Below are 23428 nucleotides of genomic sequence, written 5' to 3' on the forward strand. Positions count from 1 at the left end.
ACTACGCAAAAAAGGAACTGTCACTTCCAGGCTCTGCACTGCAGTGGTTCTGCAAACAATCCTAAAATCACCAGCCTTTTTGGGTGGCCTGCAGAAAGAAAAAATAGACTGGCTGTGAAGTATCCAATTAGCCTGTCCCTTTGTATTTATGAATTCCAGACACGGTTATATTCCTTTAACTTGGATAAAAAATTTGGTTTGTATTTGTTAGAATTATATGCTGACAGCCAAGGTTTCCGTCTCAGAAACTTAGGTGCCCAATGATATTTGTTAAGTTCTGTTTTAAATCATGGTTCTTCACAGTATTCAGTAGCTAACACTGCACATATCAAAGAATTTCAGGCTACTTTGCCATTCACTGTCTACACCTGGACAATCTTTTTTATATCATTTGTATTAGCCACCAGTATATTTGAGGAAGGTTTTTTTTTTCCATTTTGAACTATTTTTTCAATAACACACAGCTTAATTTTTAAAAAATACCATTCAGGATGAAATTTTATAAATACAAAATGTTCACAGTTTATGGAGTGGCTGTATAAATTACAACCTATCAATCATCAAAAGATGGAAGAAAATAAACTTACTCTATTGTTAACTTTGGATTAATTTCCTCCCATAGCACTCAAATATTCATCTTAAATCTTCAAACTGAGTTTGGGGTTAACTCTCATTGAGAAACTAGTTAACTAATTCTGAAATTGTAATTTAGTCACTCACAGATAAGCACTATGCAACTTTTGATTTGTTTCTTAATTATGTAAAATTACAAGGACCTGCGGCTCACTCTGAATGGATGGAAGATTAGAAGCACATTAATAGGCAGCCGAGAATTCCTCTGGCTGATCTCTTGTTACAGCAAGGACCAATGCTGGCCACAAAAGCCTCATGGGACAGTCAAAAATAGCTTTGCAAACATGATTAACCTAAAATCTCATTTTTTTCAGTGGAGAAGCATGCTTTTGTCTTACGCGCAGTCATGAAAGAGATGTGTTTTCTGTGGAAAAATTGATAGCTTGTTTGAAAAGTCCAAAAAAATCTAAGCACAAAGATATTTTCATTCAAAAACGCTCTGTGCCTCATGGCAGTTGCAATTCAAGTATTCTGCATGCATGGCTAGTTTTCCCATCATGAGCAGAAGTTCTTATGACTTACTCCTTCATTTACCTTGAGAGTGAGCAGTACACTCTGAGAGTTGAAAGTCTATTATGGCTCCTTAGAAAGAATCTGGAGTACCAAAAAAACCTGCAGTACAGCTTCCAGGAGACACAGCAATGCTATTTGGAATAAAAACGCTTTCAATTTTTGTATTTCCACAAAAGGTAATTGAAAAATGCTGATTACTTTAAAAGTTGTTCTTGGATTCCTTTCCAACCGAACTGCGGAGCTCCACAGAAACTGGGCAACCACATTCATGCAAAATCATAGACATTAAATACTGGCAATACCATTCATTCAAAAATCAAAAAGATAACAGAAGGACAACAACCTAGATTACACGTACACTTGATGCGTTCCTAAGACCTGTGAAAATATAGAAGTGGTAGCAAGCTGCATATGCAAAAAAGCTGCTTTACTTATTTCTGAGCTGTCTGGTCCAGTAACCACAAAATACTCTATGTGCCCCAGAGACCATCTGCATGTCTGTCAGAAACTCTAAAAAACAGAAACCAAAAAAAACCTTAAACATATTTAACTCATGTTTTTTTGCCTAGTGAAATTTTAAAATCCATGTGCTACGAGCAGCAGCACTAGGTATAAGAACAGTTACAGCCCATACGTTACTAGTAGTTGAATTGCAGTGACAAACTTCCATCTTTGGGCATGCTTAGATTTCCCTTTGGCTAGAAAGCAGTGCATACACAGAACTATGGATTCAAAAGATGTTTTGGAAAATTACATACTCGATTTTAAAGGAATATTTGGTAAGAACAAGGTGCAGCAAGAGCCTTGTGCTGCTCTCAGAACAAGTAAAACCATCAGGGAGATGTTTTCAGTACCGACTGGCACATAAAACCACACAAGCATCTATAAGCCTCCAAATTCAGCTTCTGAAAACTGGGACCACAGCATCAACACAGCTTAAAGAGGGAAGGTCCTGTTCCCAAAGCATTTGGAAGGACAAATCTCCATCCACATTCTCAAAACGAAAGACACAAATATAAACAAATGCAGAGGCAGACTGAAAAACCTATTTTTAGATGAATGAACAACATGAAAGCTTTCCAATGTCCTCTTCTTATCCCTCTCTTCTCTTTCTCCTCTTCCCTGCCCTTTCCCTCCCCTCTTCCTTCCATTTGCATTTGTTGGTGACTGCCAAGTGCTCTCTGCTCCTATTTAAAATTTTTAATGGCAAACTAACAGCCTTCCCCAATACAATTATTTTAATCTGTGTTAAGTGGCCACAGCAGCTGTTCAGCTCCCCTCGCCAATCTTATTCATACTGTAATTAAAATATACATTAGTCAGCTGAAAGAGCCATGTAAACCTCTTCAAGTTCAATGTTTCACTATAGATTTAGTGAGGAAAGAACTTAGTAAAAAAAGAAGGAATCAACAGTATGGATTTTAAGAGACAGTATGAATCCCTTGCTAAAAAAGGCTTGCAAACACAGGAGGTTAAAGAGCTTTCACGGCAATATCCTTGTAAAATCAACAACTGTTTGAAAGATTAGATTCATTGCTGGGTCTTGCATATTGCAGTACAAAGAACACCCCATCCCACATACACAGAGCAGCACAGTATGTTGTTTTTGAACTTTTATCAAACCATACTAACAGCAAAGTATCGCAGCATTTCAACTTACTGCTGAAGATTTCCATTAACACAAAGGTCTGCAGAGCAAATTCATTCTGAGGTTTACATTATCTACAGATTTCTTATCTATATTATGCCCTTTATAATCTAAGGGAGATTATCTTATACATCTCGTTAATAATAACATACTTTATTCAAGGGAAACTCATGTCATAAGCCTGTGTTTTGAAATCAGAAGAATCATAGTTTCCTACAACACCATTGTGATGTGCTTCTAATGGACTTGTGGATGAAATTTAGTTCACTTGTTTAGACATACTCTTCGCTCTCTGAAAACCAGGGATCTCTGTTTGCACCGGGGGGGATTCTACCATTTGCCATTTTCTTTTGTAAGTTACGTTAATATGCTTAATACAATTACACGTAAGTTCTCATATAGGAGTCCAGTTCTTAAGAAAAGTTGCTGTGGCAAAGCAGCATGAATTTTTAAGCTTTGCTGCAGTATGACAATTTCCATTAACTGAAGTTCTGGCTATTCATTTAGAATCAGAGGAGGACAGAAAAAAAACTGATATAAATAAAGCTCTTAAAACCTTTACTCAGATCTGAAGAATTCAACAGCTGCATCCCATTCAAGAACTGGAACAGAATAAATATCCTCAGCTACAAGAACTACTTTCAAAGGGCCAAGTTGAAAACCTGGTACATTCCTAAAAGAAGAGATTTATTTTAAAGGCATTTGTAATACTGTCACATTTTACAAAATTTTACAAGTTAACTTGTGACATCTGTTATTTTCTTTATAACTTTACTTCCAGAAGATATGTAAAGACAGGTGAATCACAGTGTTCAAGTAATAAATAAAGTTCTAGCCTCTGCAGACAAAAGTCTGCAAATGTGTTCTAAGCACTTTCAAAAAGTAAAAACCTAAGAAAAGAAACTCAGATGTATTTTTTATTTCATCCTATGCTTTGAAAGCCATTTTCATTATCTTGCTTTTCTTGGGAGCTGAACAATTCCTAAAGTGTGAGACTAGAATTACTGGAGCTACAAAAACTGTACACAGCTCCCCGATCTGGTCCTTTCCCAGGGGTGACTGTTCGGACTGGGGTTGGCCAAAGGCATCTTCACGCTACTGATACTGGTTTAAGTAGACATGCCAGCTGTGGTGGTTGAAAAGCCACTATATGTTTGCTTCTGCGACTCAGCATCAGGGTCAGTGACCTCTAGCTGTAGAGCACAGCAGATAGTGGGGCAATACCTTCTTGACTGCTCTCACCGGTGTCAAAATGTCTGTATTTGAGTCCTTGGACAACTAGGCAATGTGAATCGAAATTTGCCTTGGTAGTATTTTCCCCTAATACTGTTCTGGGTCACAGAGAAGCATTTGGTATCTTACAGGCTTGACACAATTAATGAAATACATGACTTGGGCTGAAAGAATCACACACATCATTCTATACAAGAGAGATTTTTGGTAATGACAGACACCAAGATGCAACACTGCCTGCAGAGGGAAACTGAGGAAATAATACAGAATGAAGCATCTGTTAAATATGTAATTTTATGTTTATTATTCCATAGAATGTTATTTTACTTATCTTACTCCATTCAAATCCTGCAATGAATAAACATTGAGCTGAAATTCCTAACATTTTTTCTCTATGTCTTCTCACCACAGCAGGGAAATAATGAAGAATATATTATCATTATTACTACCCACGTATCATTTGGTATAAAATGAATTAATTTATCCTTGAAAACTCCCTTAGAGTTTGTGAAGTTTTACCCTTTCCATCGATAGAGTAAGTAAGCCCAACACCTGCAGAAGTGCAGAAACTCTTTACAGCCAATGGAGTGAAGCAGGAACTTTGAGGGGAGTAATTCATTTGATCTGGTTTATGAAGATAAGGAAACTCCAGAAACGCCTTTGTCTCCCCACTTCCCACATACAGGGAGCATAAGGTGGCTAACTCAGAGGTATACTTCTACATTGTAGACTTATAGTGAGACAAAATGAATCCCGCCCTTAAGTACCATTTTCCTGGCTGCTGAGTACTGACAGCTTCCACTGAGCTCTGAACTTTTCTAGCGAGGCAACATGAGCATGCTAAACACACTTATTGGTAGCCATCTCCACAACCGCTTGATAAACAAAGGCTTTTGTAGCAAAGTTGCCCACAAGCTTTGGAGGTTGAGTGTTTGTTCAACCACTGCCCCTCCTGTGGTCACCTGAATTGAGTGACTCCAAGCTCAGTCAGACTCCCACCGCCGTCACTATGCCACCCCATCCCTACAGAGCCCATCCCGTGTCCCAAGTGAAGCAACATCCCTTGCACTGTTCAGAAGACAGCTAAAGGTTATTCTTCATTTTATTAATTTCATGCCCAGCACTGGAAACATCAGCTGCACAGGAACCTGCTCTTGCTTAGTTCACTGCCTGTTGTAATTCCCTTAAGTCCAATTGCCATTTATAGCAATGGGGCTGGGTGGAGCCATGGAAGCTGTCCCTGGGAAGACGGAGGTCACAGACTGCCTTCTTCAATTGCTGCAAGAGTATTTTCCCCCAGGAACTGGGCACACACTGTGGTATTACAAAATAAACTACAATCACTCTGTTTTTAACTGTATTACTACTGTTTCTCAACCAATTTGGTGCCAACCTCTACCAGAACAGCTTCCAGCACTACAGAAATTTACCCTGAAAATTGTCCCAGTGAGCTCTGTTACTAGGGACATGAACTTCCACAAAAATGAATGCCAGCTGAAACTTTCCTGCCTTTCACTGTCTTCTCTCAAAAACTGCTCTAACCCAAAACGGTAAAGCACCCAGAGCTCTATTAAGTCCATTAGGGACTTTGTTATTGCCACTCTGTTCTACACATAACATACTCAGACTACAGCAGACTATACAGAGACCATGTAATAGAGAAATGCAAAGAATATCCACAGCTTGCAATGATATAGTTAATACTGTCCTCTTCCTACATCTTTTCCAAAATGTTAAAACTATCTTCTATATGAAAACAAAACAGAAGACAATAGTACAAATATCATCCACAGTTCATACTTCCAGAGTAATGTATCTAAAAGCAAATAAGCTCCTCTTTCCAAAACAAGTTCTATTTTTCCTATTAATTAATGATTGCAGATGAATTTTCTCAAATTTATTGATGGTGGGAAAGAGAAGTACAGTTAGAGCATTATTTTCTTGTAGAGAACTGAAATAACACTTTTTCCAGATTTCCACAGAGATGTTGAGTGGAAAATTGCCCAGTATCCTGAAACACTTCTCTCTGAAAATTAATTTCACCCTTTCCTTCCTAAATAATTTTTTATGAATGTGCAGAAAAGAACAGAATAAAAAAATGCAGCTATTACAAACAGATTAAACATTAATTTCTGTATCTGAAATGTCTATATGTCAGAACAAAGTGTATTATATAGTATTCCAAACCAATAAAGAGTTTCAATCAAGCTAGGAAGTCTTAGGGTTTTTTATATTGTTTCCTAGTATTACTGCCAGTGAGATAAGAATGCGAATCAACGAGTTCTACTTGTATCTAGTTGTTTTATACAAATAGTTGCATAACAAAAAGAAGAGTAAACTCCTATAGCCAAGCCCTACAGTCTAAGATAGAAGACTAAGATGCCAGCTATTGATAAATTTGAGTGTTTTGAGCATGACTACATGTCTCAGTTTCTTATTTATATCCAAAGCTTCTGTTAATTACACAAATAATTGTAAGAACCATGTATCATGTCTCATGTTCAAAATGTCTTTACAAAATGTGCCTACTTGTTTTGTCACTGTACCATGGGTGAGAGGATAAGAAGCCATTCAGACTGTGCAAAATAAACAGTTTTTAAAACTTCAGATTACCCAGATAAATACTTTCTCAGAAATTGAGGAGAGAGAGGGCGGGAGGGAGCAGAAAGAAGGGAAAATGAGAGGGAACAGGCACTGACCCAGCTCATTTATCTTAGCAGAGAAAAAGAAACTGGATAGGTTCCACATTAGCTAATTGTTTCAATCGTATCATTTCATACACGTGATTGAAATTTACATTGCTTTTTGCAATATGAACTCCTACCCAATAAATGTTATTGAATTTAGCAATGGACTAGCCACTAACCCACTGCATTGTCACTGTCCCTTTAAAAGCCTGGCATTGCAAAGACACAAACAACTCTGCTTGAAAGTGAGGAGCTGACAAAGGTTGCATTTCCAGCCAAAGTGTTTAGTTCACTGGAATGTCCTCTTCCTTAAAGGAACAGCAATTTCCCATGTATACTGCCCCGTTTTCATGGAATTATCAACCAAAATATTTCTGCAGCTCTTCCAGATTTGAAGCCTTATAGAGAGCTCTCTACCTACAAAACTGATGGATGAGCGAGGAAGTGTAAAACACTGATTCACACTTTTGGTCTTAGCATAAAGCAAGTCTGTGGCTTCATGGCAACCACTTGAGTTTGTTAAATCATAGCCTGCATATACTGGGAGGCTCATCAGATGATTTCTTGCTATCTGTATGGTCAAAACAGTTGATTTAGTCCTATATCCAAATTTTATATTCACTAAAGACCTGCAGGATGTTACTGCATGTCTTTATTTAAGCATCGTTTCATAATTTAGGATCTATATTTTGAATGTAAAAAACAAGTCAATTTTTGTTTTCTACTGTCCTTATCCGCAGATTTGACCTCACTCACATTTGCTGATTCCAGTTTGAATTCAATGAGGCTATTAAATCATTCAGGATTTGTACTCGTGTGAACATGGTCAGAATCTGCTCCTTCACTTTGCATTATGCTGCAGACCATCCCACAGACAGTAGCACTGGAAGCTGTATGGAAGATCAGCTCCAGGGAGCGGACATTTACCTGGCCAACAGCATTTTGCTATTACCTAAAGCCAAGGATTAGAGAGTTTATTGGCTCTGCTAACAGCCACCATAGATTTTCAAACACAAGCCAAAAAACCACTCATCTAAGCTATCTATCTTGTGGGTTTTATACCATGTTGGATTTTCAATTGTTTTCTAAATCATGGACTTTGCCTCCCCTGTAAAATAACCCAGTGGAAACCAATGTGACATACAGATACAGATGGGGCTCTGAAGAATTTGTGTCTGCGCAGACCACTATCAAAGGCAGTGGCAAACCTAATGATTTTTTGCCAGCAGGGTATCATCATAACATTTTGAAGCCAATGTGTGTGCGTTTACATGCACGATCATATCTGTAATGGAGCAGAGGTTTAAGAAGACAATGTTATACACTGAGAACTGTTCATTATCAAAATAAGATTAACAAGAATACTCAGTTGTTATAAGTTAAAAAGCAGGGAAAAAAGACGTTAGAAAAATGAAGATCCTTGTAACTTTCTCCTATGTGTGCCAACTTACACCCAGGCTGGGTTGCTATCTGCCCCTCTTGTGGACTTAGGGACAGCCAGCAAAATCCCCACTGTACCATGTTTATGTGTTCGTAGATAAAACCAAACCAAAAAAGAAACCTATAGAAACTTGTTACACATTGTAGCAAGTTGTTCTATGCTTTCACTTACTAATATTTAACAATTTTCAATAGAAAAGTGGCAACTTGGCCTGAGGACAAAAAGGGGTCTGCAGGAGAGCATTACGTGGTCTCCTACAAGGTAGCAGGTTTCCTGATTTCCAATGCACAACAGCTAAACATCTTGAAAAAAGTCTTGCTTGTATTACATTGTTCTCATAAGATTTTGGGAAGGTTTATAAAGTTCTGGTGGAGACAGACCCCGCTATCACTAAAGTAGGTGCCAATCCTGACTGAAGAATAAGAAGGGCTTCATGTACACAAATGAAGAATGCTTATATTCTACAAATATTTTTCAGAAAGTGCCTGCTGTGTAGGACCACTGTAGCCATTTCTGCACTTACCTAACATGGCACACCATGGGACCCATATCCCCCAAACAGGGCTCATGAGGAACTTGCTGGGTCTTACCAAGGCTTCCATCCTGCATTTCTCCCAGCCTTTTGGGGTTTCTTTGCATGAGGGGGCTGGAGTGCAGCCAGATCATGCCCCAGGATAGGTGCAATCAGAACATACACCTGGACCTGCGCACTGAGAAGTGTTCTCAGTGTGATTATGCAGCTATAGCCTCTACCAGCCACACACATAAAGGGAGAAGATACATGTCTCCATAGTAAAGAAGCATATATCAAGCTGACGCAGTTTAATAAATAACTGTACATCAGCTGCGGTGCAATAACTATCTGTGATAGCATTGTTAACTCGAAGCTAAGGAATATACTTTAAATATATGAATATACATATTGAATATAAGGAATATACTTTGAAGCATTGTGCCAATTTAATGTATGGTTAGTTTCCTTAGTTCAGCTGACTTGCTAAGCTTCAGCAGCCCTGTAATGTTCCTGAGATTATGACAAAATCCACTGCTGGTAAACAGAGTTTACCAAGCCCCTATGGTAATCTCTGCTCAGACTAAGAACTAGGAGTTGAGTGACTTCACTTCAGGACAGAGAAAACCACAAGCCCAGAATCAAAGGCTGAAGTTTATATTAATAAAGTAAACGTGCCTGGGATCATTCCCTGGCAGTGACCCAATGGTCCTGGAACAGCCTTAGTCCATCCAATTAAACTGTCTCCCTCTCCAGAGTGGCCACATCCAAACAGTCTGTTACGAACAACCCCTGGCCTGGGCTAACTATACACCAGGAAATGTTTGGGAGAGTTGGCCTGAACAAAAACTATGTCACAGACCATAGTAATAGTTTGACAGTACAGAAGATCAAGTTCCAGTGCCTAAGGATGCTCTCTGACATGGTTTAATTTCTTGGTGTACACAGGGCCAAAGAGACCAGAGCGGGAGGCAGAAGGACATATATGCCTGCAGTCATGATATTTATGCATCATAAAGAAAGTCACTCACACTCTGCAATATGCCCTGCGTGAGAGAAGACATGAAGCTGTACTGTCAGGACTGAAACAAGGAGAGAGCGAAAAACATCTCTTTTACTTTCCTTTTGCCTCCAGGGTTGTGTTAGGCCTGTGACGCCTACTGCCCAACCTTGGGAGTGCAAATGAAAAAAAAAAAAAAAAGAGAGAGATGCTTTCCCATGACTGATAAAATAAATCCTTTGTACTTGTACAAAAAAGAATATTACATTTTTTGTTTTTATTTTTCCTGCCTGAGCTACACAAAACACTTCTACAAGAGTGACCTTGTACCTACACCGTGTAGTAACAAAGTTTCAACTAACATCAGAAACCAATTAACATTTGTCATTAACATTTATGTCAAAACATTAATTAACACTTACCTGTATTAGGCAAAGTTTTCCAAGGTACCCTCAGTCCAACCTAACTGGGTCACACTGCTCTTAAAATTGACAACTTAAATTCTTTTCTCTGAGCTTCATCTAGATTAAGATCAAATGACAAAAGACTCAGTGTCCCAGATTAGGCAAATCTAGGTCTACAAGGCTAAATTATAGTTTTGTTATCATTTCATGATATTCATTTACAAAATAGACAGTGAGGCTGCCTTTCTAAAATCACCTAGGAAGCTGTTCATTCTAGTTAACACAGAAAGATGAATTTACTAGAATTATTTACAGAATGGACTAAGTACCTCTTTCACCTACTTGCTGATCCACACCAAAATCAGTGGGACTTTATGTCCAAGGAGTTATGCACAATATTGTGTCTGCTGCATGATGAGAACCAAATCAGTAACTCTCTCAAAATACAAAAGAGATCTTTCCTGTGACTGCTTCTTTGCCTGTGACTTATATAAATTGGCTTGTTGGCAGTCCTTTGCTCTGCAAGAGTATGGTAGCAGTGCTCTCCTTATTGCACATTTTAGATGAGGTTTTTCAGCTCAGTGTATTTACATTTTTCTATTTACAGCTCTGCACAATTCTTTCAAAACCAGAAGACAGTCTTGAAGCACTCAGCATGATGAAATGATGGGATTCCAAGCGGCTATTGTGTCCCAATTCCTAAGGGAAGATCCCGCCATCTCCGAGCCCCTCTCTCCCATTCTCCTGTGACAAGAAAACAGTTTTGACAATTTCCTCAAATTTCAAAAGACAAATGGAATAAACAGGCCTATGATCTACCTGATCTATTTTCCTATGTGGTGAATCATAAGAAGGAGCTGTTCCTGTCTAGCTACTCTCTTTCCTTAAGCCCAGAGAGAATGATTCTTCCAAGGGAAAAAAGATATGTCCCCCAATTCATTGGCAGGTGGTCTGAATATGCCTTGAGAAGCAAGACCAGAATGGGTATCCTCACCTACCTCCAGAAGTAAGCAGAAGTGGATTAACAGTTTTTAAAACAATAACATTTTAAGGTTCTGTATATGTGGAGCAGAGCAGGAAACTGTGGTACATAAGGATTTTCTTTAGAGCTTAGTTGTGCTGGCAAAAAAATGTACTTTTGATTTCCCTGTCAGCTAATGCAGATGAGCATTTTTCACGCCATGCTTTTAGCTCAGCTGATTACCATCTAACCAAACTACCATTCATCCATTTCTACTCCTACTTAATGCAGAAAATTACCATCAACTTCTAATGAGGGAATGCTGACAGAACTTGGAGACTGTATGTAATACAAAACCTTGGATTTGATTTACACTACTATTGCATTTTGATATTAAAAAAAATCCTTAGCTACACCCCTTCCTCCATCCCACCATAGCATGCACTGGTAGGTTGCAAGTACTCTATATGAATGAAAATGCTCAGACTCCACTCTGATATGGCAAAAATGCATCTTTGGAAATGTTAGCAAGTACAACTTATCTGACTTTAAAGACATGTTCAACACTCTTCAGGTCCTGGAAATACATTAGAGTTTCACATATCCCGCCCCATGACAGTAACATGGGTCATTCCCATGATGGGAAGATATTCATTTTTCAGGTCATGTGGTGGGTACCCAGTCCTTCACCAGAATGAGGAGGCTTGTGGCACCAAGGTGCCACTGCTTGGTGCACTGGGCAACACAGTGTAGGAGGATCCGAGGTGCACAGGAAATGTGCATTTCAGCAGCACATTCAGCTGGCACATCAGCTAAGGCTAGAATCAGAGGTTACCAAACAAGAGACAGACAGTCCTGCTTGCAAATGCAGTAGACTACAAGAACAAGATTACATCCCATCTTCACTGTATCAGACTTGACAGGGCAGATGACATGGCCTTTCTGCTCTCACTCTTCTTAAGACAACCTGTAATTGTGTGGCATGTACAAAAGTCCTAGAACAGCAGAAGAACAGAAAGGCTACCAGACAGTAACACTGACTTAGTTATTTATCTGACCTTAAGCAATCTCACATTGGCATGGTCCAACCAAAGCAGTTGGTTTGCAGGTCCAATGTTACCTGCTTGAAATCTAGGGAAACCTTCCATAAACACTAGGACTGGAATGGCGCTATTCCAGGTCATGTCTGCAGGACCAACAAAACTAGGGAAAAGAGAACTTGATCCTAGCTGCCAAATTCAGATCACAAAATCTTTCTCATGCTAAAAAGCACACTTTTTTTCTGTGACAAAAGAAAAGATATCTTTGAACTAGTTAACGGATATGGGAAACAGATCCTGCATGTAGACTGAGCAACCTGAGTTGTCCCATCCACACCAAATGCTCGTGAAGAGGATGACACAGACATGACACACACCATGTTGCCGTCCCAGTGCCAAACTTTCTTTTCTCTAACTGCAGATTCATATAAACTTCCTAAGATAGAACATAAAATTCTGTTCTTTGCTATCTTTCAATAGAGTTAATAGTGTAACAGAGCAGAATTTGGTCCTACATTTTCTCATTTTTTGAGACTAGAAACAATTATTGGAAACAACTTTGTTCTCCAATAGAAATATGATATAACACTCTTTCTTCAAACTTATCCAGACAGGATTGTATGTACATACCATTAATTTGCTTAAATACCTTAAATCAAGCACGCTCAAGCTTTGCTTGATAGCATACATAGTACTTTGTGTAAGACTGCATGCCCTAATCACAGTACTGCTTCAATGATGTATTCTGTCTGCTGAATTTTCATGACAGGAGGTTTTTTTAATGAATTTTGATTGGCTTTTCCAGATATGAAAATGGTTTAAATTGGGCAGGATTATGAGGCTATCCAAGGCCTCAATATTACCTGAGCCTGCACTGAACCAAAAACTTGTTCAGAGCACTTCAAATGGTAAATATTTGATTTATTGAATGTTTTTTACAGGAAATTTGCAACTTAAATTGATTTTAATCCATTCTCACTTTTTAAGCATTCCTTCTATGTTCTTACTTAATAAGACTTTGGTAAGCACGGTGATAATAAAATAGAAAATATTGTTTAAAAATTAGTGCATTAGCCTAATTCCTGTAGCCATGAAAACATTTAGACTCTGTTATCTTCAGACTTCATATTAGGAGAGCAGAAAAAAAAAATCTGATTGATAAAATACATACCTAAATACTTAAATTTTAGCTCATACATACAATTTGGTGTTCTGAAATTACTTCTGAATATTATCAATTCTCACAGTTACCGTAAGCATTTTTATGACCTGACATTCTACTATTGGCATGGGCTTATTGTAAGAAAGGCAAAATACTGCCTTCTTCTTCAAATCACAGCTGTAAAGGCAAGAATGATGACAGACTTCAGAACCATATTTTTAAAGGCATGAAGTCATTAAGTTCTGGGAATTTAAAAGTCTCAGAATGTGGCCTCAATGTAGGAATTCACCCCTCCATTTTGACTTTTACTGAGGTGAGCTAGGAGGTTCCCTGTACAGAGAGCTGAATGCTCACTCTCTGCGTAAGACATGGGTGACAGCTCTGTGATTGCTTATAACTGGGTGCAGATGTATGTTACCGAGTCTCCTTTAATATGGAATTTTGAATCTGAGAAATCTTTTACTGAAAACCAATTATTTCTTAATGCTATGAGAACAGGACAGGTCTTTGCAGCGGAAATATCAACCCTTCCCAGTTTCTTAACTCTGCTCACAGCAACACTGTGATCATGACCTTCTTTAGTCAGATGGCACTTCTGCAGAGAGGTCACCTCAGAAAACACTTTTAGCAAGACAAATGTACCACAGCATTATCTTCATAAATAATATGTAAATTCTATATTTGGCTAAAAGTTCTGTACTCTGTGAACAAAATTACATTAAAATAGATGAAACAGCCAGCAGAAGCAGAAAAGAGGGATTATATTCTAGTGAGGGAGTGGTCTTCAAGGCAGCTCTTAAGTAAATATTTTTATCAAATTTTTCTTGAAAATCTCCTGTGAGGTTTCTCAAAAAAAACATGGGAGCAAAAATTCAGCACAGCAAGGAGGAGGGAGCGTGCACAGCTCTCAAATGTTTTTGCAGATTCTCCGGTTGCTAAAACCTATTGTTGTTTTTTTAAGGCTATGACTGCTCCCACATTCCTCTCTCAGAATCTATTAAAGCTGTGTTGTTGGCAAGTCTTGCTACATTACTTTTAAATGACATTTAGTCCTTTTGCTCTTCATAGTCACGAGCAGTGCTTCAAAGTTAAAGCGAACTGCCTTCAGAGACTGCAGAAACACCAAAGGAAAAAAAAAAGGTCAAAGATCTGCATTCTGTCTCAAAATGAATTCCAAGATCCAAAGGAATTTTATCATTGATTTGCTGTTTCCACCAAATACTTAATAATGAACGATATCTAACTTTCCAGGTAGACTGCAGAAGACTTGTCCTTGATATCTACAGGTTGTTTATTTTAATGCAGATCCAGATCACAGAATCACAGAATAATTGGGGCTGGAAGGGACCTCTGGAGATCATCTGGTCCAATCCCACATGCTAACATAGAGACATTGCTCTTTTCTGATTTAGCCCTAACCAAGACAATACTTTCTCCTTTTATTTCAGGTACTATACTTTGAGAAAGATGGCTGACTGGATCTCAATCACTTGCCTTCTGGGTGCAACATTTGCTACGCCAGTGAGTACTATAGTCACACTGTAATTCAGTGCGCAGTTGTGTCACGCTTGACAGTCTCTTCCTACTTCACAAGCAACGAATGGAACATCAACTCAACCATATGCATACGGACGGGATTTATAAAGTGACAATTATAAAGGAGAGAGGGGAGATTTAGTTGGTCTGCACACTAAACAGTCTGATAAACGTTAATTTTACCAGACTGCTCAAGAATTCCTTCTCTGACCTATGAGACAGGGCTGGGGGCTGGGGCAGGACCCTTGGCCCTGACAGTTGTCTTGCAACAGGGATGCCCTCAGTGCAAGGACCCACTGCAGCCACCCATCTCCCTCACCACGAGAGTCCACTCCCACTCTGGGAGCCACTGCTTCAAGCAGGCAAGGTCAGCAGATCCTGAGGCCAGGGAGCGGGAGAAAAGCCACACTGCTGCACTGCATAAATACATCAGGTGTGAGCAGAGGAGTGTTAGGAAAGAATCGCTCATCTTGGTCTCACAGTTAACACATGAGATTTGACAGCTCTGTGCAATTACTACTTTCAGAAGTTTATGCTGCTTTTGTGAATAGCAAAGAGAAAGATTAGTATAAAAACCCACCCTCAGGAGACATGAAATACTATTTGGTGTGCCCTGGAGTGATGTGCTGGAGTTGGCAGCCACTCCAGGCCAAAGAGCTGGATTTCTTTTCCATACTCCTCCAATCTCTTTATTTAATCTGTACATAGGAATGAAGTACAGATAGCAACACTGCTTTGACTGTTAATACTTCATGTAAAAATAAGCTCCAAATGATTTTAGACAGAAGGCAAATCTGCCACTCAGCAAAACATTTAAGCACATGCTTAATTTAAGAAGTTCTGCTATCTATTGTGTGCAAATATTTTGTTGAACTGTAGATGTAGACTCGGTTTTGTATGGCCTAACATTAGCTATTTAGCAACTCATTCCACGCATCCTAGGAGAGAATGCTTTGACCTAAAGAGGTGCTATCTCTTTCTACTGACTATAGTGAGGTACCAGACAATTGCCTTATATGTTTAACTTGTAGATGAGAAAGCTCATGCTTGAAAAATCCTACCCATAATGGCTTACCAGTAACCCAGCAAGACAAATCTGTCACTGCAGTATTCATTACATAAACTCAAAGATTCCCTGCAACACCCAGACCAAGTGCTGTGTTAGTTCAGGGTAATTTTATTTCTATAATACCCAGGTAAACAAAATGAATATATCTTGAAATTTCTTCTTATAGCTGCCCCCATCCAACACATCCTGCTTTTATCAACTTCAGCTATGATGTAGAATATTTTAATCTTTTTGAAATACTTTAATATACCTAGTTCTAGGCAAAGACTGATTCATTATTGAGTTACATCAGTTTCAGCCACCCTCCGTGATGTAAAACTCGAGCACTACAAAATGAATCTGACCACCTGGACATTCAGACAGAGAGTATTCATTATAAAGTGAATTCAGTAGACAAAACTGGATCAACTAAAAAGAATACTTCAAGTGCCAGCAATGTTTTATCAGTCTAGAATTGTTTAGAACATGGAAGTTCATGCAGTAAATAAAATTCTGGTTTTGCTATATTGTATGGCAGAGGAATTTTCCTAAAAATGGGAGACATTCATGCATTTGCATTCTGGCAGCTCCACAATCATAAAAGCCCATGATGCTCTTTAAATGAAGGAAAAAACAGACAACAAAAGTCTGCTCCAGTTTTAGGGAGTATTTTTTGCCTGTGCCTAATCAGAAAGTTCAAAAGCCTGTTGAATACTTGGGAAAGGACATCTACGTAAAAGAAAATTTGATCATCACATTAGGAAAAGAGAATCACAGATTTTGGAAACTATTATATCTGCTTTTTTCCTCCTTTTTTAACTAGTACAAAAATATTTCCCATTCCTCTAAAACCAGATGGCTTTAAGTTTTAACCTTGCGGACTGCAGCATAAAAATAGGAAAGCTGAGGATGCAGACTTGCATAATTGGAAGCATATATATATAGAACAGGAAACAGTTTCTGATTCTTAAGAAATTGTAATGGTTTTAAAATTTAGTTTCAGCTCACATCAGGCCTACATCAAAATTTTCAAAATGTGTTAAAACAGGAGATTCTGGACTGAGGAAAAAGATGGTTAAAAGATGTTCACCAGAATGCCTCAGTCCAACAAGAACTTTAGTTTCACTTGGCAAATTCAGGACTTCTCAAAATTTGTAATTTTGGGCCAGCACCTCCATGTAAGCAAGGAACCCCCAAGGGCTTCCAGACTCACGGCTTATCTGAAAGACATCCTAGTAGACCCTGTGGCTTTATGATCTCTGTTTTTGATTTGCTATAAATTCATCAAGCTTTGTGTGTTTTGGCCCAATCAGTCAGCATTTTTTCATGAAATCATGTTACCCTTCTATCTCCTTGTACTGGTGCATGCTGTTCATCATGCAAAGGCCATTGAAAACCCTATACAAAATGATGTCATTAAAGATATTAGAACTAAGTCACAATGTAACAGTAGACTCAACACAAGGCTTCGCTTTCCCATCTCTCCTTAGAAAAGGAAATATGCTATGCTGACATATCTTGTTTTCTTCTCTTTTGAAAGTATTAACACCTTTGGAATGGTACCAGAGTCTAATGAGACCCCAATATCACATTTCAATCTTATTCTGTTTTTCCCCATACACACAATCTTCATAATCCCCATCGCTGCCAGGCTGACATGGATATTGACAGCCTATGTCTATGTATACAGAGGCACATTACTCATGCACTAGAGATTACATTTGTTACAAGAACACCCAAATGCCAAGCATTTACAAGTGCTGTGTCAAGACGCTTGGAACAGAACGAGTCGAGTGCCATTATGGGTACAGAAGCTAGGAGACAGTAATAAATATTCTTCCTTGTTTGCCCCACAGGTGGAAGTCAAACACAAGGGATGACAATCTATGGACCAATACTCTGCATGGGCAGATATGGCACTGTACTTTGGCATAAAGATGGTTTTTCCATAAATATCCCACATGAATAAGTATGTTGCATGTTTCTTCCATTATGCAACTATTTTAATCCAGCAGATTATAATAGAAGGAATAGAAGAATAGACTCCCCATTTGGGGAGATATGGTACCTTAGCACTGCTGTATGCGCTAAGTGTACCATGTGGGGCAAGGACAGGGTTAGAGAGAGGAAGAGGAGACCACTTCTGGACTGGAGCAGATGGGAGCTAACCCTCCATTTTTTCATCCCGGCCAAATAAAGAGAGGAACAACAGGCTTTATTTCAGACTTTTAAAACTATGTTGTTCTTACATGGTTTGAAAACATGCAGACAATCAGATCACAGGAAAGACAAACTTTGGTCCAAGCACTTTTATTATATCATCTGGACAGCATAACAGGGGCCATTCCTAAGAGCCTCTGGATGCCACCACAATATATGTGCTAAATAGAAGTGAGAACATAACAAAACGGACTCTTTCTCCTTCTCTTTAGTATCCATCCTATGGCTATGATTCAACGGGAGGCTGGCTACAACATCAACCAATGTTACCAGTATCCCAGCAGCATCCACAAATCCGGAGCCTACCACCTCCCCACCAGACACCCTTTGTGTCACTCCAGCACCCACTGATGCAAATTCCCTCACCGTATCCGATTTTACTAGTAATACAGCACCAACCAAACCTGCAAACGCCAGACCCTGCACGATCGCTGGCAGGTGAACAACCAAAAAAGCACAGCTTCAGCATCCTGGAAATCCCACCCGACTGGTGCAGCCCCAGCAGCCAGCGTACCCAATGCATCGGTGCAGGCCCAGCAGCTGGGCAACCCAACCAGCCCATGCAAACCAGCCTATGCAAACGCCCCGCTCTGCTGCCAGACTTGCCTCTGGATCTGTGCCAATCAGCCGACAAAACATAACAAGAGGAAATAATAGGAAAGCTTTGCCCCCCACAGTCATTACAACCAGAGAATGTGTTAATGAAACCAATAGATCTCTCTGTGTAATCACACTCCTGTCAGGTTTGAATTGGTTTATATCAGTGTAGCTTCTCTCAGATTGGAGCAAGAGGTCAAATTTAAAAAAAAATTGTAATTAAAACAGGCACAGGACTATCAGATCAGATCTGTTTCTGCAGATCTAGCACATCAATACAGCTGTGAATCTGTCCTGCCAAAGCTTCCTAAAGTCAGCTGGAATTTCGGAGGAAGAACTGCATATTAACAAACTGTGCAATGCTGTACAAAGGGAAGACCACACTTTCCAGGACCTTGCATCCTGCAGGAAAATATAAACATATTAACAGCATGGCCTTTGCAACAGATAGAGTTAATAACATGTTGTCCTTGTATGTTTAAAAGAAACGAAGCATACAATACAGTACAGGCTTAGCTACTATGTCTTTCAGAGGGCAGGAAGATTTTAACAGCTTCTTCTAACAGTACAACAAGCTTCCAATGTTTTTAGCTCACTGCTTTTCTCAGCATTGTATACTTACAGCTCATTAATGCTTTTATTTGGGAAATAAAAGCTAATCTCATTTTTTCTGTATCTTAGAACTCATTTCTTATTATCAGTGGAAAAGAGACAAAACACAAACCCCATCACCACTGCACAAGAGCTCTTTGTGAGGCTGGTTTTAATTTCATTCTTTTCCTTTTCTTTTGGGATTAAAGAGGCCAGGAAATCAGAAAAAAAGCAGAAGTATTTTAGGCATTTTCACTTGCTTTCAAAAATCCATCATTCTCCTTTTGTCAGCAGCGGATGCACCCATTAACCCTACTTCTTAGTGAACACTCTAGCTGGAAAAACAAAAGTATATAACTAGCAGAGAATAAAGATAATTAAAAAAAATCAATGTGTTTTGAGGTCTTCTGTTTAGCATGGAATTTAAAAGATGAGCTTGAGGTATTACACCTTTTACTGAAAATAGTATAGTCATTGAGCAGAATAAACATGTTACCCTGAAAAATTGTCACTCTGTGGTTCAAAAAGAAAAGTTATATCAACTTATAAATATCATTTCATAACTTTAATCTTCAAACAAGTGGTTAAAATAGAGACATACCTCATATCCACTGTGAATGTGAACTGGGACTGACTATGAACTTAGATAGTGAGAACATGACACTCTTACAAAGCACACTGTATTTCTAATAAAAAACACATAGAGAATTAAATTGCTATGGGCGGTTTCTTGTTTTGTTTTTTACAGATAATCTGAGAATATAAGGCTATGTCTTATTCATTCCCTTAGCAACAAGGTAAAAATAAGAGTCCATTTTTGGGGGGACAATTAAGAATTCTATCAAAAATATTTTATTAAAATCACTGGCTTCACTGACTCTGTGTCATAAAAAAGTCTAAAATATTAATATCTGTATTAATGTAAAAAGACACACTCACAAGGAGTCATTATTTTCCTGAAACTTTATAATGCTTAAATATTGCTATCTTGTAATTTTACTACAAGTTTAATTGGTTTTCATGCTTATTATACCAGAATATGGTATGAGAATTTCAACTTTCACTAAAAAATAAATCAAGTCTTATCCTCTAAATGTGACCTTAGTCTACCTCCGAAGCCCAGCAATCAGACTGCAAATAAAAAAAACTTCAAATTATGACTGTTTTTATTAATAATCTTGTGGTTTTAAGGCTCGTATTTGTAATTTTCCAACGCTTGCAGCTATAATACTCTTTAAATGAAATTTAACAGGCTTGTATTGTAAAAATGATCTCTATTAAACAGCACGCCAGATCACAGTCTGTACCAATATCCTCAGCAGACAAATACAGGGGAAAGGTAGCAGAGAGATTATCTGCTGCCAACGTGCAGAGCATTGTTGTTGAGCTGGCATGTTGGAGGAGAAGTTATACCAGACTTAACAGAATTTACACCTTTGCAAAGAATCAGGAAAAGAATGAAAAAGACTTTGGTTCTTTAAGTAAGAAATGTCTCCCTGGCCAGACTCTGAGAAGACAGTAACACCCTGCCTTTTATTCCACCTTTATGGCAAAAGCTGTGACTGAGCTCTACCAGAGAAAGGCCAGGGAGTTGCCCATGGCAGAGCAGCAGCTCAGCCAGCAGTGGTGAGCGCTGCCCGGTTAGAAAACCCTGACGCAGCTCTGAGCAGGCGAGTCTGTGCCCTGAGCGCAGGGCCGCACCTTGCAGAGACATTCATTTTTGCTCCAGGGCAGAATCAGCACAGGCGCTGAGTTTCAGCTAGCAAACTGCCAGTGACATAACCTCTAAGTCACAGTTTTGCTGTTTTCATCTTCTTCAGGCCTGATGGTAGACCTACTAATGCCAGCTCTTATCAACTTAGATGGTCAAGCCAGCATCTCCTGAAGTCAACAGCAAGCGGGAGCTCAATCAAACCCACATATCTTTTCATCCAGATTTCCAAACAATTCTAAATTTTTAGAATGCATGGCCAAACAAAATCATTTTATGCTTTCTTTTTCATTTTAAGGGCCAAAGTAATTTAAAAATATTAAGAACCAACTACAAAGAGAAGAGAAAATAAACTTGAGTCATCTCCAAACCAAACGCTTTCTTTTCTAATCAAAGCCAAACCCAGCCTTTACATTATTTTAACCATACATACAGACTTTTCTTCTGCATATTGAAAACTTCCTTCTGCATGAAGCCTTCCATTGGAAAAGAGTAAATGGTACTGAACATTTCAAAATAACTGTACAAGTGCTGTTACTTAAAAAGATGGGAATTTATTCACCAGGCTGGATTTACTGTGGAGCCCCACTGTGAGTCAACTCCTTGGAGTCCCCCTTTAGCCTTGGGCAGTTTTTTGCTGTGTACAGCTTATCTCCAAGTCCCACAGAGAAGCACAGAGAAGTGGAAAGGAGTTACTGCAGAACTGGGGAACTTGTGCTTCTCTCCATTTGCAACACCACAGTGTGGGAACGCCCCACTGCATAACATGACACAAACGGAGGAGTTTCAGACCTCATCTCCCTTAAATTCATCCTGTGTCTGCCCCTGTGTCCCAAAGAAGAACTTACAGAAACGAATGTGTATTTGCAAAACACAGGACATGCAGCACAAAAAAGTAAAAAAAACACAGCAGCAATGGAGGAACTAGAATCTCCCTTCCGTAAGATATTACTCAGACTTCTTCTGCAACTTGTCCAAAGCGCTGCCATTTGGAGATGGTCAAGCTAGTTTAAATTGCCTTGAGCTATGTGACCTAGTACAATGCTATGCTGAGTTACCAGCTGCAGTCTTGAAAGAATAGCCACGTCAGGACAACACTGCAGGTGGGCTAGTGAAACCTTGGTCTTTAAAGGGAGCAGGCTGTCCCTGGGACAGCACAGTGCAGCCTTCCCGCCAGTGGCACACACACCAGTCCGTCCCACAGTCCCCTCAGGGCACTGACTGGGGAGTGATGACTTCAGGGAGACTCAGCTCAGTTCCATGAAGTACAGGAAACTGAGAAGAGCAGTAAAGGAGAAATAAAATAGGGCAAAAAATGGAAAAAGATTATTAAAAAAAGCAAGGGAAAAGTATGATGAAAGATCAGGAGGGAGACCAAATGCAATATTGCTCACAGACAGAACTTTGAATATTGATAGAAAAAGTTACTAACTTCTAAGCACAAGTAGAGACAAGTACATTGAATGAAAGTGGAAAAATGTTCATTTTAATTTTTTCTTAAAGGCTTAATATTTTGCAAATTAAAACCAGGCTAATTGCCTGCATCTGCTTCTGAGAAGCAAAGTCAGACTTTTAGAGAAATGAAAGTCAGGAACCAGCAGCAGAAAAAGGAAGGAGGATATAAAACTAGTCCATTAGAATTTGAAAGATGCTAGCAAAAAGCTTGAGGCAATTGCCTCTGCATACAAGCCAGTGTACCTGAAGAGCAACGTGAAATCTTGCATATCTACATGTTGAGGGACATCTCATTCTCCTTACCTGTCTGCTCACTAGGAGGAGATTTTCAAGGCCACAAATGGTGATTCAGAGCTACAGCCAACCAGGAGGTAGGCAGGCACATTAAATATTTGCAAGCACAAGAAATGCATATCCCCAAATACACATCCCTGAAAATCTGTCCCCTAAAACGGAGATTATGTAAGAGCACACCAGTTATCAGTTACATACCCATATGTCACTAGCAATGATTTGTAGCTGTCATTTATGATTTTGGAAATCTCCACTTTTAAGATTACACTGACAAAAAATGTGAAGTGGTAATTTGGAGAATGATGAGAGCAAACTGAATCTTTTTCCTTCACATATAATCCACTTCCATAAAAATGTAGCCCAGTGTTCTACTTCTGCTTGTTCCAAAAGTCCTTACCCAAGTATTTACCACACTGAAACTCTGAAAACACAATTTCCCAGTTCGCAAGCTCCCACCTGATACAGAATAATGATTCCCTGGCTTCCTAGCATATAACAAAGGAAAAAGAAAAGATGAGCTCAACTTACCATCAAGGAACTCACCCACTATTTTCGCATTCCTTTCTCAGACAGAAAATTTCACATTTGGATTTAAGACCTATTCCCTTACTTCTACCTTTGCTGTACAGCCTTTAACAGAGGGACAGAGCATGTAGACATCATGTATTTGCATGGAGCAGACCACTTGAGAAAGTTAAGCAAATCAGCTGTATCTTGCTCAGTTCCTCCTTATTCATGCACAA

General features: G+C 39.0%; 2 protein-coding genes across 3 annotated transcripts in view; one reads left to right on the forward strand and one right to left on the reverse strand.

Moving 5' to 3' along the window:
• Positions 1-23428, reverse strand: part of ARHGAP6 (Rho GTPase activating protein 6) — a 351199-nt gene that overhangs the window by 81025 nt on the left and 246746 nt on the right. The window lies entirely within an intron of this gene.
• AMELX (amelogenin X-linked) lies at positions 13602-18765 on the forward strand. Its single transcript, XM_067289433.1, is given in 4 exon segments — positions 13602-13642; positions 14682-14758; positions 17358-17406; positions 18255-18765. Coding segments are annotated over 4 exon segments (678 nt in total).

This window comes from Apteryx mantelli, chromosome 1, assembly GCF_036417845.1.
Source record: "Apteryx mantelli isolate bAptMan1 chromosome 1, bAptMan1.hap1, whole genome shotgun sequence".
Lineage (NCBI taxonomy): Eukaryota > Metazoa > Chordata > Aves > Apterygiformes > Apterygidae > Apteryx > Apteryx mantelli.